Below are 13,559 nucleotides of genomic sequence, written 5' to 3' on the forward strand. Positions count from 1 at the left end.
GTAAGACTGCTGGAAAAGTCTTCCCTCACTGTACTTTAAGGATAAGGTTAGCTAGTTAGTATTTTAAGGCTGCAGGGTAACAGTAGTTTATTTCTGACATTTTTGGGGTTTTACTGTTATTTGTCAATAACTTGATAGTTTTTGGGGTGGTTTCTGTAACCATTGATTACTTAAATATTGGATTTTACATTGTTACTGGCCTTTGTAATCGTCTTTTCTGTTGTGGAAACTCGAGGTTGGGGCCACTTTATTGTTCAAAATAAAATGTTTTTGTTTTAAGGCTACAGTTATACTTTAAACTTGAATGTTTTCATATAAGTAGTTGAATATTTAAATTGTTTTTGTGAAGGGGGAAACTTTAATACACTCTGGGTCTAGTTTGTCTTAGGAAACCGTGTAAGCTTCCTAGTTTGCTTAACCCTTTTCTGACTACTCAGTTTCTGAAATTTTCTAAACTATTTTATACTGTTTTCTTTAAGTAAGTATTGATACTGTTTGACAGATGGTTTACAAAAATATTTTTTGAAACAATAAAATGCCTGGTAGCTGTACAAAAATAAGTTTTGAGAGGAATAGTAATTATATTAGCTTGGTAATTTGGGTAGAATGAAACTGAGCTATATATGGTTCTGAAATCTTTTGGGAGAGCTTATTTATTTATTTTTGTTTTACTCTGTCTATAATCATTTGGCACTGCTTCAGTTTTACTAATGGGTATGTTGTGTGTATGTGTGTGGGGGGATTCTGTAGATGCTACCAGTGAACTACTTGATAATAGAGGTTTAGAAGAGATTTTGAGTGGCATCCCTCCTCCTCCACCTCCAGCAATGACCAATGAAGTTGGAGCTCCTCGTCTCATGATAACTCATATTGTAAACCAGAACTTCAAATCCTATGCAGGGGTGCAGATTCTAGGACCTTTTCATAAGGTATCTTATCTCTATTTTCTTAAATATATATTTGTAATGCTAAACTATTTACTACTACTACTTGACATTTCTAAAGCGCTACTAGGGTTACGCAGCGCTGTACAATTTAACATAGAAGGACAGTCCCTGCTCAAAGGAGCTTACGTGGGCTTTTAATTAAAAATTTCTAATTCGCCTATAACTGGGCGAAGTACATAAGAACATTCATAATAAAATGGACAGACAAAAAACTGTTCATGCACAGCCTTTACAATACGAGGCACAATGATGACCCATGATTTGTTCTTTAAGCATTAGGCACATTTATATTAACTGAGAATTTGACATTGCAAATGTTTAGATAGTCTATACCTAAATGTCATCTTATGTGCAGTGGAAGCAGTTCGACACTGAAATGTTTTTCTACCATTTTGTTTAGATCATCTTTTTATAAGCATTAGGGCACTTTTATTTTTTTAAGGCTTTTTTTTTTTAAATTTGACTTTTAAAGTTGAGAAAGGGTTAAATTGCAAGGTAACATCAATCTGAAAAAATGTTAGATTCATAATAGCATTCATGTGTGGTTAATTAGGAACTTATTATTTTTTAAAGCTACAAGGCTTAAAAGGAGAAAAACATGTTAGGTATTGTTTAAGTTTATAATGTGCTTTGAAAATGAGCACCTAACCTTTTTTTTTTTTTTTAATTCCCCTGCTTGACTAAAAAAAAACAAAAACTTCTTTATCATTTAGGGCCTTTTCTAGTAAGCAGTTTTGGTCATAGGCCCAAAATGGGAGAGAACTTTAGTACAAGTCCCTTTAGACTTTAAGAAAGTATTGCAAGCTCTTTACAACTACAATAGTATATTAGTAATAGGTGTTCAGTGTGTGAAATTTTAATATTAGTTTTGTTCTACTTTTTCTCCTCTCAGCGTTTTTCATGTATTATTGGCCCAAATGGCAGTGGAAAATCCAATGTAATTGATTCCATGCTTTTTGTATTTGGGTACCGGGCCCAAAAAATAAGATCAAAAAAACTATCAGTTCTGATACATAATTCTGATGAGCACAAGGACATTCAGAGTTGTACTGTAGAGGTTCATTTCCAAAAGATAATTGATAAGGTAAGGTTCTTAATATAAGAAAATCAAGTCAATGCCAATTTCTACAGTGTTCTTGTAAAGAGATGTTAAAGTTAATTATGTGATTAAATGGTTACTGGAATGATTTAACTGATTTTATATATATATATATATATATATATATATATATATATATATATATATATATATATATATAGGGGTTTTTTTAGGTGCAAATTAGAATGTGTTAAAATTGTATCTTTATAGGTGGGAGTTTACACTATATCTCGAAAAATTTTTTCTTGTTAGTTTCTGAAAGTGAAGTGGTAATATTTTGTGTGATTCTGCCAAAATAGCCTAAAGTGAATTGCTTTTTCAGATATATTAAAATTGCTGCTGAATTGTTGACAGTGAAAGTCAGTTTTGGCAGTCTGCACACTTCAGTGCTTCTGGATTTACTTTAAAAGGAGGAACTATATTTATTTCTAAATGTTAACTGCCAGAAAAGAACAATATACCTATGAAAATATGCATTTCTGTCAACCAAAATATGTAGGACCTTGTTTACTAATCCATGCTATAGGCACGTTACCATTTGTAGCATGCGCCAACGCTAGACACACCCATAGGAATATATAGGTGTGTTTAGTGCATACTAAAAAGGCTAGTGCACCTTAGTAAACAGCGCCCGTAGTGACTTGTCTTTTATTTTAGTGAAATTGATTATCACTAAAAATTTTTGCTAAAACATTCCCTAAAGTACTGTAGGAAGAGAACTAAATTTTACAGTACTTATAGCAAGAAAATGTCAGTTAACTGATTAAAGAAATACATTTTGTATGTAGTGACTTGACTATAGCATTGGTTAGATAGTGCTGAATTGTAATAGATATGGTTTGAAATTGAAAGTGTAGATATTCTTAGTATGACTGGATAATGACAATTGTGACTTATTGTGGTTATTAAATGTTTGCATTAAAACATTTTAAGGTTTATTAAGAAAATTATAATAAACAGTATGTGGAAATAGTCCTTATGTCCGAAAGTAATGGTATACATTTTACAGTACTCCTAGAACTTTTGTTAAAGATATCACTAGCTCATTTAAAAGCCTATAAATTAATGTATATTTAGTTGTTCAAGACTCAGCTACTTCAGATAAAATGTATATATTTGGCATAATGGATACATTATTAAAAAAAAAAAAAAATCTCAGGTGTACTAAAACTTTTAGTCTTTGGATTTTTCTTTTATTTGATGTCCTAAAATTCTATCCCAGTAAACACTGGAATTGTTAAGACTAGAAGTCTTAAAGGACATTTCCTCGGATAACATATTTATATGGTCTTTATTTCTAAACTTTGAAGACAAACTTTCTAGGCCTCGGTAGTTTGCAATAATTCTAAACTGTAGATGAAAACACTATAAGAACTGGGAATTAGGCTCCATATTATAAAATCTATTCTAAGAATGCATATTAAAACTGTTCTTTAAAATCAAAATTTAAAGTATACTAAGTTGGGACTTTTTGTTCTGTTCTCCAAAACAGGAAGGTGATGATTATGAAGTTATTCCTAATAGCACATTCTATGTATCCAGAACAGCCAATAAAGATAATTCTTCTTCTTATCATATCAGTGGAAAGAAAGCAACATTTAAAGATGTTGGAATCCTGTTGCGTAGCCATGGAATTGATTTAGACCATAACAGATTTCTAATCTTACAAGTAAGTGTTTAGACAGACATCTAATTCATGCAACTTCTTACATACTAAGATACTATAACTTAGGTAATATCCTGTGACAAAGGACCTTAAAATACTATAGCAGCACATCATGGTTTGCATGCTGTAACAAAAATGCTAATCATTATTTGCTGCTTTGGAACTTTAAGGAAAAGAAACTGTGAATCTCTTACTAGGACTTTTTGTATCACATTTAAGGATAATTTTTATGGATCTTTTTTTTGCTGGATCCATTTTTATTTATTAGGATAAGAGAATGTCATACTTGTTCCGCATTAGCAGCACGTAAATATTGGTGTAGTAAAGTAAATATTAAACCCCAATGTTGTTGTGCTGCTTAAGCGTGGCAAGAATTCAGCAGCTTTTTTTTTTGTTTTGTTTTAAACCAATGTAATTATGTACGGTTTCTTTTTAAGATTACTAAAATGAGATTTTATGCATCGTTCATTATGAAGGATAAAATGTAACACTTTATTAACAGGATCATATTTAAACCACCCCATGTACATATGCACCCTCTGCCTTTCAAGGTCTTTTTTTGTGTGTTTGTTTCCTATTTGGTACGAAACTACAAACTGCTGAATTATAACGAAGCCAATGTATTTAGGCTGATGCCAATATAACATTCTGTTGGTGTGGTGTGTTTTTCTGGAGAAAAGTTTAGTGTTTTTTTGCAGTATTCTGAAGTATACTGTATTTATAAAAATGTACCTCTATCAGGAGTTTAGTATAAATCATACCTGATAGCATTTCTATTATAATGCTGTGCTGTATAATGTACAGATTAGGTGAAGCATTCTTTTCTTTAGTAAGGTATGTGATTAAAAAGAATTTTTAAAATGTGTGTTATCTTCTATTAATTAGAAAATAATTCTGCAATGTGTATTTCTTAGATAACTTGTAGATAGGTGGTGTAATTTTTCCAAGGTACTCTATTAAAGCTTTTTGAATAAAGCAAAGCTGTTATTTTTGTTTAATAGTCCAATGGAGATATACAATCCTAGAACATTGTACTAAGCAGCTTTGTTTAGCAACTTGAGGGAGAGTTACCATGAACTGAACTATATACCAGAGAAATCTTTTCCTACTGAGTTGTGTCAAGTATTTAGATTATTTTTAATGGACACATCCTCATTTTATTGCTTGTCTTAAAATTTGTTAAGCATGGGCATGCCAGCTTATTGCTCTAAACTCCCATGATCTATTGCAGCTTCTCTTAAACTGTTCAGAGTTGAAAAGGATGCTTGAACACCAGATACGTAGAGAAATGTAGATGCTAATTGTTGAGCGGTAATGTTAGGCATAAATTTTCAGCTTGGAAATGGATAAATTTCTCTGGTGAGGCAGGAAATAGTTTGCACAGCAGACTACACTAATATCCAAGATCCTCCTTACAGTTTGGTTGGCAGTAGAATAGGTTGGACAAGTCTTGGTTTGTTTTAAAACTCCTGCTGGATTTCAGTTTTTTTTTTTTTTGGACTGGTCTGGAATTTGGTTTGTAGCATTGCAGATTTGCCTCATTTTAATAAGGTACTCAAATCATTAATAGTACCTTGATGAATAACAGGAAATCATCCTGAAGTAGAGCTAAGTGTTATATCAGGATATAATTCAAGAAAAAGAAACATAATGGAAGTAATGATTTTTATATGATAGCAAAATTTGCAATTTATGGTATAGTGTTCAACTGTCCTATTAACTATGAACTGGATCTGTGTGACTTCACTGCTTTGATACATAGAGGTGTTGAATAAGTCCAGCCATGCACAAAATAACAAAAATTAAATATATCCTTTAAAAAAAACCGTCAATTTTTTACTGACAATATTAACTTGTAAATTTTATTTATCAATCCTGCTATAGTGGTACTTAGATAATATGACTCAGAATGCCAGATAGTCACAGATAGAGGAACCTTGTTATAGATAGTAGAGGAATCTCAGGTGGAAAGTTAATTGTATAAAGGTGTTTGGTTTTTTTTTTTCTTTTTCCCTATAAGTTGTCATACTAACTTCTGTTGCTAGGTTTTGTGTTTTAATACAGTTGATCAGGAGGTATGATATGGGACAGTATGTATTTGGTAATCTATGAAGCAATACACTTTTTCCCCCAGGTCTCTTTCATACATGTTCTATCAGATGTAGACAAAACAACCAGGAAGAGTAGTAGGTAGATACCAGTCTAGCCTTTGAAAATAATAGAAACTTTTAATAAAGGATAGCTACATGTTTTTAGTTTTATTAATTTGATATATCTCTGGTCCGTCATGAACATTGCTGGCTCACAGAATGAGGCACCCAGGAGGGTAATCGTCAAATAGACAATCAGACAGGTTGGCTAGACAAAAGCAGGAAGCATGACAGTACAGGGACATAGGACAAAAACACACATAGGGAGGGGTGGGAGTTCACTATTCATAATGAGAAACAAATTTAGTAACATTATAGCGTAAGTAGCTTCTATGACATTACCAGAGTGACCCATCGTTCATCCGCAACTATAGACCTTTAATAATAGCCAAATCTAAATCCAGATTTGAATTTGGTATTAAAAACTCTCGGGCCTTAGCTCAAGGAATGGGAGTTCATAATGATCAAGTGATTCTTGTGGGAAGAAGGGGCAAGAAGAGGTTGCTTAAGGATCTAAGCGAGCAGACGGGACTGTAAGATCAGTAGGTTTAAGAAATACTTTGGAAGGTCAAGGTTCAAGACATAGAAGACCAACATGAGTCTTGAATTTTGATCTAAACGAGAGAAATAGTCACTACAGCTCACTGGAGTGACATGATCAAACTTCTGTGCCGTGAAGGATCTTCATACTCTTAGAGTAGCTGAGGTTGTTAGCAGTTTATTAGGCTGAGAAAGAAGTTGCAGTAGTCGATGTAGTTAAAAACAAGGTTGTGACTGTATGCATAGATTCTTTGGCCTGAAGAAAGGTAGAACTGAGCAGATTTTTTTTCCTGTGCCTGAATATGTATCTCACATTGCCTACTATTGAGAAGTGTGAGCTAAATCAAAATAATGGAAAAAACATTTCTGAGATGGGGTCTGAAAGTTGAGGTAATTTTTGAACTGAACTCCAAATGTGTTCGGTCAGAATTGGAGTCGTATGATATGAATAAGGGCAGGTTTCTCTTCCAGTGAAATAGATGGCTTCTGATTTTTTTGTGGGTTGTGTGTGGAAGGATAACCAATTTGCAGCTGCATCAAGATAGCAGTTTGAAAGTCTGTCTCTCTTAAAACTCTGCAGAGAGAGTGCTGTAAGAAGGGCAAGGGAAAGTTCTTTGGTAAGTATTGTGTGGGTGTGCTTCAGGGTTTCCCCTTTGTTGCTCTTCGACATTTTTTGTACAACCTTTAGGAGGCATTATTAATATCTTCGAGTTAGACTCAGGATATATATGCATCAGTGTGGACAATGTGTAACTGATTGTATAAAATTTGGTAAAAGATGTGAGGATAGAAGCAGTGCTTTTTTTGTGCCGGTACGCAACGGTACAGCGTACCGGCACCTTTTTTTTTTGCCTTCCCCCCCCCCCCCCCCCCCCCAGGCATCCATCCCCAACCCGCGATTCTCATCGCTCCCCTGCCCGGCATCCATACCCACTCCGCGATTCTCCTTGCTCCCCTGCCTCCGTCGCAGCTGCTGTAGTGAAAGGCCGTCAGCCTTCCCTTCGTTTCCTGTCGTGTCCCGCCCTCGCGCAATGACATCAGAAGAAGGCGGGACACTGACAGGAAACGAAGGGAAGGCTGACGGCCTTTCACTACAGCAGCTGTGACAGAGGCAGGGGTGCAAGGAGAATAGGGAGTGGGTATGGATGCCGGGCAGGGGAGTGAAGGGAATCGTGGGGTGGGGATGGATGGTTGGAGGGGGGGACAGGGGAGCCAAGGGAATCGCGGGATGGGTATGGATGGCTGGAGGGGGGGACAGGGGAGCAAGGGAGCCATGGGAATCGCTGGGTGGGTATGGATGGCTGGAGGGGGGAGCAGGGGAGCCATGGGAATCGCTGGGTGGGTATGGATGGCTGGAGGGGCAGCAGGGGAGCCATGGGAATCGCTGGGTGGGTATGGATGGCTGGAGGGGAGAGCAGGGGAGCCAAGGGAATTGTTGGTGGGTATGGATGGCGGGAGGGGGGCAGGGGAGCGAAGGGAATCGCTGGGTGGGTATGGATGGTTGGGGGGGGACAGGGGAGCCGAGGGAATTGCGGGGTGGGTATGGATGGCTGGAGGGGGGCAGGGGAGCGAAGGGAATCGCTGGGTGGGTATGGATGGCTGGAGGGGTGGGCAGGGGAGCGAAGGGAATCGCTGGACATGGGTGGATGGAGGGGGGGCAGGTGAGAGGAGGGTTGCAGGACATGCATGGAGGAGAGGGAAGGGAGAGAGGAGGGTTGCAGGACATGCATGGAGGAGAGGGAAGGGAGAGAGAAGTAATGCTGGACATGGATGGAGGGAAGGGAAGAGATGAGATGAGGGGAAAGGAAGAGAGGAGAAAATCTGCACATGGATGAAGAAAATAGGCAGAAGCTGGATCCACTGGACGGTGAAGTCTGCGGAGGACCCAGCTTTTACTTACGGATGTAGGAGAAGAAATGGCGAAGAAAGGCGGAAAGTAAAGAAATAAATGGAAAGGAAGCCCTGGAAACGGAGTTAAGGGAACAGATAGAGAGCAGCAGAATCAGAGACTGGGACCAATATGGAAAGAAAAACAGTCACCAGACAACAAAGGTAGAAAAAATCTTTTTATTTTCATTTTAATGTTTGAAATATGTCCAATTTGAGAACTTACATCTGCTGTCTTATTTTGCACTGGGTACACTGATGCTGTAACAGCTTACAGAAATTATTTCTAATGAAAAAAAAAATACATTTTTTTCTCCTATACTAGTATATTTTCAATGATGTATGTTTATATGCGCCATAGCTGGTATAAGGGGTGTGGCTAATGTGGGTGGGCTATCAGGGGTGCAGCCATATGTGGTGGCCCCCGCCCATAATGAGTACCGGCACCTTTTTTTCTACAAAAAAAGCACTGGATAGAAGAAAAGAGCTCAAAAGGTGTATGAACACAGTCTTGGACTGGTGATAAAAGGGAAGGAGAGATTTATCAAGCTTGTGTTGGTAGATGGGATGTAGGAAAAAGGATAGTGATAAGGAATGACAGTTTGTGATACATTGTTAATATAATTTTAATCTGTTAGTAATTATTTACTACCCACCCAAGAATGGTGTTCAGCTGGACAGAAGCAATAACAGCACATATGTAGGGCATAGTGTGCTGCTTAAAATGTTTGTGTATTGTGTTGACATTGTAATAGGATGTAAACAGGTGAAACATGTAGTCCAGTTAAGATTAAAACATAAGGATGATTTCTTAAGGAAAAATTGCATGTGTAGTTAGAGAAGGTATGTGAAAATGATCTGAGTAGGAGTGGATAGACAAGTTTTGCTATAGTGTGTGCTGCTGGTGTTCTTTTGTATGTGACTAGACTAGCTAGTTCCATTAAAGTGTTGGAAGAAGAGCCAAGCTTTCACCTGCTTCAAGTACAGCTAGTCTTGTATTTAAGCTAAGCATGTCTGGGAGTACATTCAAAGTGTGGGGGCTACTTTGGAGAATCATCATTGGTGGGTGTCACATCACATGTTTTCCTTTAGATAGGGTGTGGTTACAGATATTCCTTGGGAGGATCTTAAAGATCTTGGAGGTCCGTAGAAGGATATCTTTTCAAGTACTCTGGCCCATTACCTTTTTAAGGACCTTGAAGATCAGACATCCCAAGTGTTTTTTTTTTTGTACTTTTTTTATTAACCAGTTGCCTTCATAACATTTCAGCTTGTCAAACAAGGTCATAATTACTGGTATGTGCTATGTTTGTGTGTAGGGTGTGGGGGTTATTTTTGTTTTATGCCAGGATTAAATCTTCTAGTATCTCAACACTTTTGGCTATGCATACTCAACACTTAACACACCATCTTCCCTCTAACTGAATAATTTATCTTAGGGATTCTGTGGTGGTTCTAGAGGACAGTAACTGAATTTGCAGAATGTTAATAATTTAACAGCTTTTTAGCTCTATGTCAAACCACATGGTTCTCATACTTTGTGGTAGTGATACCAATGTTGTGGTTTGATTCTGTACAACTCTGTGGATCTCCATGATCCTATATAGCAGGTTACACCATCGAGTAATAGAGGTTCTTGTATTTAAAGATAGTTAACTTGCTAATGCAAATATAGTAAATGAGCACTTCCTTTGCTTTAGTTGTGAGTTGCTGCAGTATAGAAGGCCACAAACACTGAGTTGACATGGATATTGCAGTTGTGAATAACATACTTTCCATTGTGTCAGCAGCAGATGAATCCAGAAATCAGTGGGTTGTAGCCGTCTACCAGCAGGTGGAGATAGAGAACTAAATTGCAGAGAGCTATACCATAGTACCGGCCCTGAAGCCAATTACTATATCTCTGCCTCCAGCAGGTGGTGGACGGATCTGTCCCAGCTCCTGAGTTTCTGGATTTTAGAGTGTCCTGGTCTGTTTGCCAGTTGAGACGGGGTGTGTGTGGCCTGAGACCGTCTTTGGAGGCATACTGGTGTTCTGTCCCTGCCTCACCCTATGAATGCTGTATCTCCTGGTGCTTTGACTGCTCAAACTTCCTCACAAAAAAAAAAAAAGCAGGGGGTATTTTGGGAGCTTTAAATTTCCCTTCTGTGCACCGGTGATACATTTCAGTTGGAGGCTGAGGCCCGCAGGGGTCTCGTTGTGCCTCGGAGGTGCTGAATCTCTCTCCCATTTTTCTTCTGGCAGCTTTTTTTGTGCTGGGAGGTGCTCAGGGAATTGGGAGAGTGTTGAAGCTTAGGGAGAGGCAGCCACTTGAAAAACAAAAAAGGCGCAAACGAGCAGGGCAGCTCTCTCTTTCTGCCAGCTTAGCAGCTCTTTGCTTTTACTGTGTTTCTCACTGCAGTAGTGCGTTTTTCTTTGTCTTAAAAGCAAGAAAAAAGAAAATAGGAACTGTGCTATGCCGGAAAAGCTTCGGCGGTGCACTGTCTCAGCGCAGGGGAACTGGAGTGAGCAGCAGAGGTAAATATTGTACTGCAGTAGAAATTTCTCTGTCTCGATGCAAAGGTGCCCTACTTCTTAAGTCGCAGGAAAGATCTCTAAGCGGAGGGCGTGGATGTTCTTCTACGGCCGTGGCCTTTGGGTCTTCTCTGTTCGTTTTCCTCTGCGATCTCTTCTGGGACGTCTCATCCAGCGGATCGAGGCGCATGGAGGCCCAGTGATCTTGGTAGCTCCGGATTGGCCCCACAGACCATGGTATGCAGATTAATCTGGCCACCCCTCCACTACAACTTCCAGAGAGGCTTGGCCTTCTGGTCCAGGGTCTGATTCTTCATTGGTTTTTGTCTTACGGCCTGGCTTTTGAACGTGCTCGGTTGATGAAGAGAGGTTACTCTTCCAAGATAATTTTCACAATGCTTTAATTACGACATCTCTGAATTATATTAGAACGTGGCAGATTTTTGTGGTATGGTGTGCTGATTGTGGCATTTCTCCCTTGCATGCTTCCGTAGCAGAGCTTTTGCATTTTTTACAACATGGATTTGATAAGGGCTCGACTGTTGCTTTTCTTAAAGTGCAAGTTATGGCTTTGTCTTGCTTTTGAGGGTGCATGCAGGACAAGTCTATTCCTGGCTAAATCCAAAGGGCTCTATTCTATCCTTCTTCTCGATCTTTCTGCTGCTTTTGATACTGTTGATCACAGCCTACTCCTTGACACGCTGTCCTCACTTGGATTTTGGAATTCTGCTCTCTCCTGGTTCTCTTCTTATCTCTCACAGCGTACTTTTAGTGTATACTCTGGTGGTTCCTCCTCTTCCTCTATCCCGCTGTCAGTGGGTGTACCTCAAGTGTTCCGTCTTCCGCCGGGACCAACACTCACCTGCTCGCCGCTGGTACCAGTGGGGCCCGCCACGGATGGCTGGCCTTTGCCGCAGGTCCTCCGGTGGCCGGTTATCGCCGGCCAGTGGGGGGGAACGGCTATTGCCTTCAGTCCGGCTACAGAGGATCGTCGGTTGTTCTCGCCTTGTTTCTGCCGATGGCCGGCTTTCCACTTCCGGGATGGAACCCCTGCAACATGGCGCCGGCGGAGGATAGCTGGCGTCTCTTCCGGTTGCGGGAGCAAGCAGGGGAAGCGGTGACTAGCGTCACCTCGGATTGGTTACGTGAAGACTCAACCGCAGGAAGCACCAGCTGGGGTCCCGCGCTAATGAGGAGGACTACTTAAGGAGCACCACTCCTCCTAGCCAGTGCTTCGGCTTCTCGTTCCTGAGAGCTCCGCATCGTTGGATGGAACTCTGTACCTTGCTATCGGCTATTGCCTGCTTTGACCATTGCCTGCTACTGACTCATCTTGACCGCTGCCTGCCTTGACCATTGCCTGCTACTGACTCATCTCGACCGCTGCCTGCCTTGACCATTGCCTGCTACTGACTCATCTTGACCGCTGCCTGCCTCTGCCGCCGCTGTCCTCCACGCCAGCGTGCCAGTTCCCCGGGACCTCGGACCAGTTGACTCCCGGGGATCCAGAGCCCGCGCTGTCTGCGGGGCCTGTCCGCCCCCTGTTCCAGAAGCCCTGTAGGCTGCCCGCACCTGGAGGCTCAACTTCCAGGGAACGGCGGCCTTCCCAGGCGAAGAGTGGGGGTGGGTCGGCTGTTCTCTGGAGAATGAGGGGTTCAGTCCACCATCTCCAGCCGGATCCAAGGGCTCACACCAGCAAAGCTGCTCATCCTTTGGCGGAGCAGGACATCAAGGATCTGTTGTAGGACTTCTCGTTTTTTCCATCTATACCTCCTCCCTTGGTGCTTGGATCTCATCACACGACTTTCAGTATCACCTTTACGCTGATGACTCCCAAATCTACCTCTCCACACCAGTAATCTTGGCAGAAATCCAATCCAAGATATCTGCCTGCCTCTCTGACATTGCTGCATGGATGTTTCACCGCCACCTGAAACTCATTATGTCCAAAACTGAACTCTTTATCGTTCCTCCTAAACCAACCTCTCCCCTTCCCCCATTCTCTATTTCTGTCGACAACACGTTCATTCTTCCTGTCTCGTCTGCTCGCAACCTTGGGGTCATCTTCGACTCCTCCCTTTCCTTCTCTCCCCATATTCAACAGATTGCTAAAACCTGTCGTTTCTTCCTTTATAACATCGTCAGAATTCGCCCTTTCCTTTCTGAACATGCTATCAGAACCCTCATCCACACTCTCATCCCTCTCGCTTAGACTACTGCAACTTGCTTCTCACAGGTCTTCCACTTAGCCATCTCTCTCCTCTTCAATCTGTTCAAAACTCTGCTGCATGACTAATATTTCGCCAAAGTCGTTATGCCCATATCAGCCCTCTCCTGAAATCGCTTCACTGGCTCCCTATCCGTTTCTGTATGCAATTCTAGCTCCTCTTATTGACCTATAAGTGCATTCACTCTGCAGCCCCTCACTACCTCTCCACCCTCATCTTTCCCTAGAACTCCGTTCACTAGGCAAATCTCTCCTAGTTGCACCCTTCTCCTCCATCGCTAACTCCAGACTCCGCTCCTTCTATCTCGCCGCACCTTATGCCTGGAGTAGGCTTCCTGAGCCATTACGTCTAGCTCCATCCCTGGCTGCCTTCAAATCCGGGTTAAAGGCCTACCTGTTTGATGCTGCTTTCGACTCCTGACTTGTCACTTTTATCTTATCCTTGTGTCCTTCTGTCTGTCCTTCCCTTATCCTTATTGATCCTGTCTGTTTGTCCTAATTTAGATTGTAAGTTCTTTTGAGTAGGGAC

At 40.6% G+C, this 13,559-nt stretch overlaps 1 protein-coding gene across 4 annotated transcripts in view; it reads left to right on the plus strand.

Annotated features, from left to right (window-relative positions):
• SMC4 (structural maintenance of chromosomes 4) overlaps positions 1–13,559 on the plus strand; it is a 254,015-nt gene that overhangs the window by 1,438 nt on the left and 239,018 nt on the right. For all 4 annotated transcript variants that reach the window (XM_030216028.1, XM_030216027.1, XM_030216026.1 and 1 more), the window contains 3 exons: positions 751–929; positions 1,840–2,031; positions 3,539–3,715. In XM_030216028.1, coding sequence (XP_030071888.1) covers positions 751–929; positions 1,840–2,031; positions 3,539–3,715 — 548 coding nt within the window. The remainder of the gene's footprint in view (positions 1–750; positions 930–1,839; positions 2,032–3,538; positions 3,716–13,559) is intronic.

Source organism: Microcaecilia unicolor, chromosome 10 (genome assembly GCF_901765095.1).
Source record: "Microcaecilia unicolor chromosome 10, aMicUni1.1, whole genome shotgun sequence".
Lineage (NCBI taxonomy): Eukaryota > Metazoa > Chordata > Amphibia > Gymnophiona > Siphonopidae > Microcaecilia > Microcaecilia unicolor.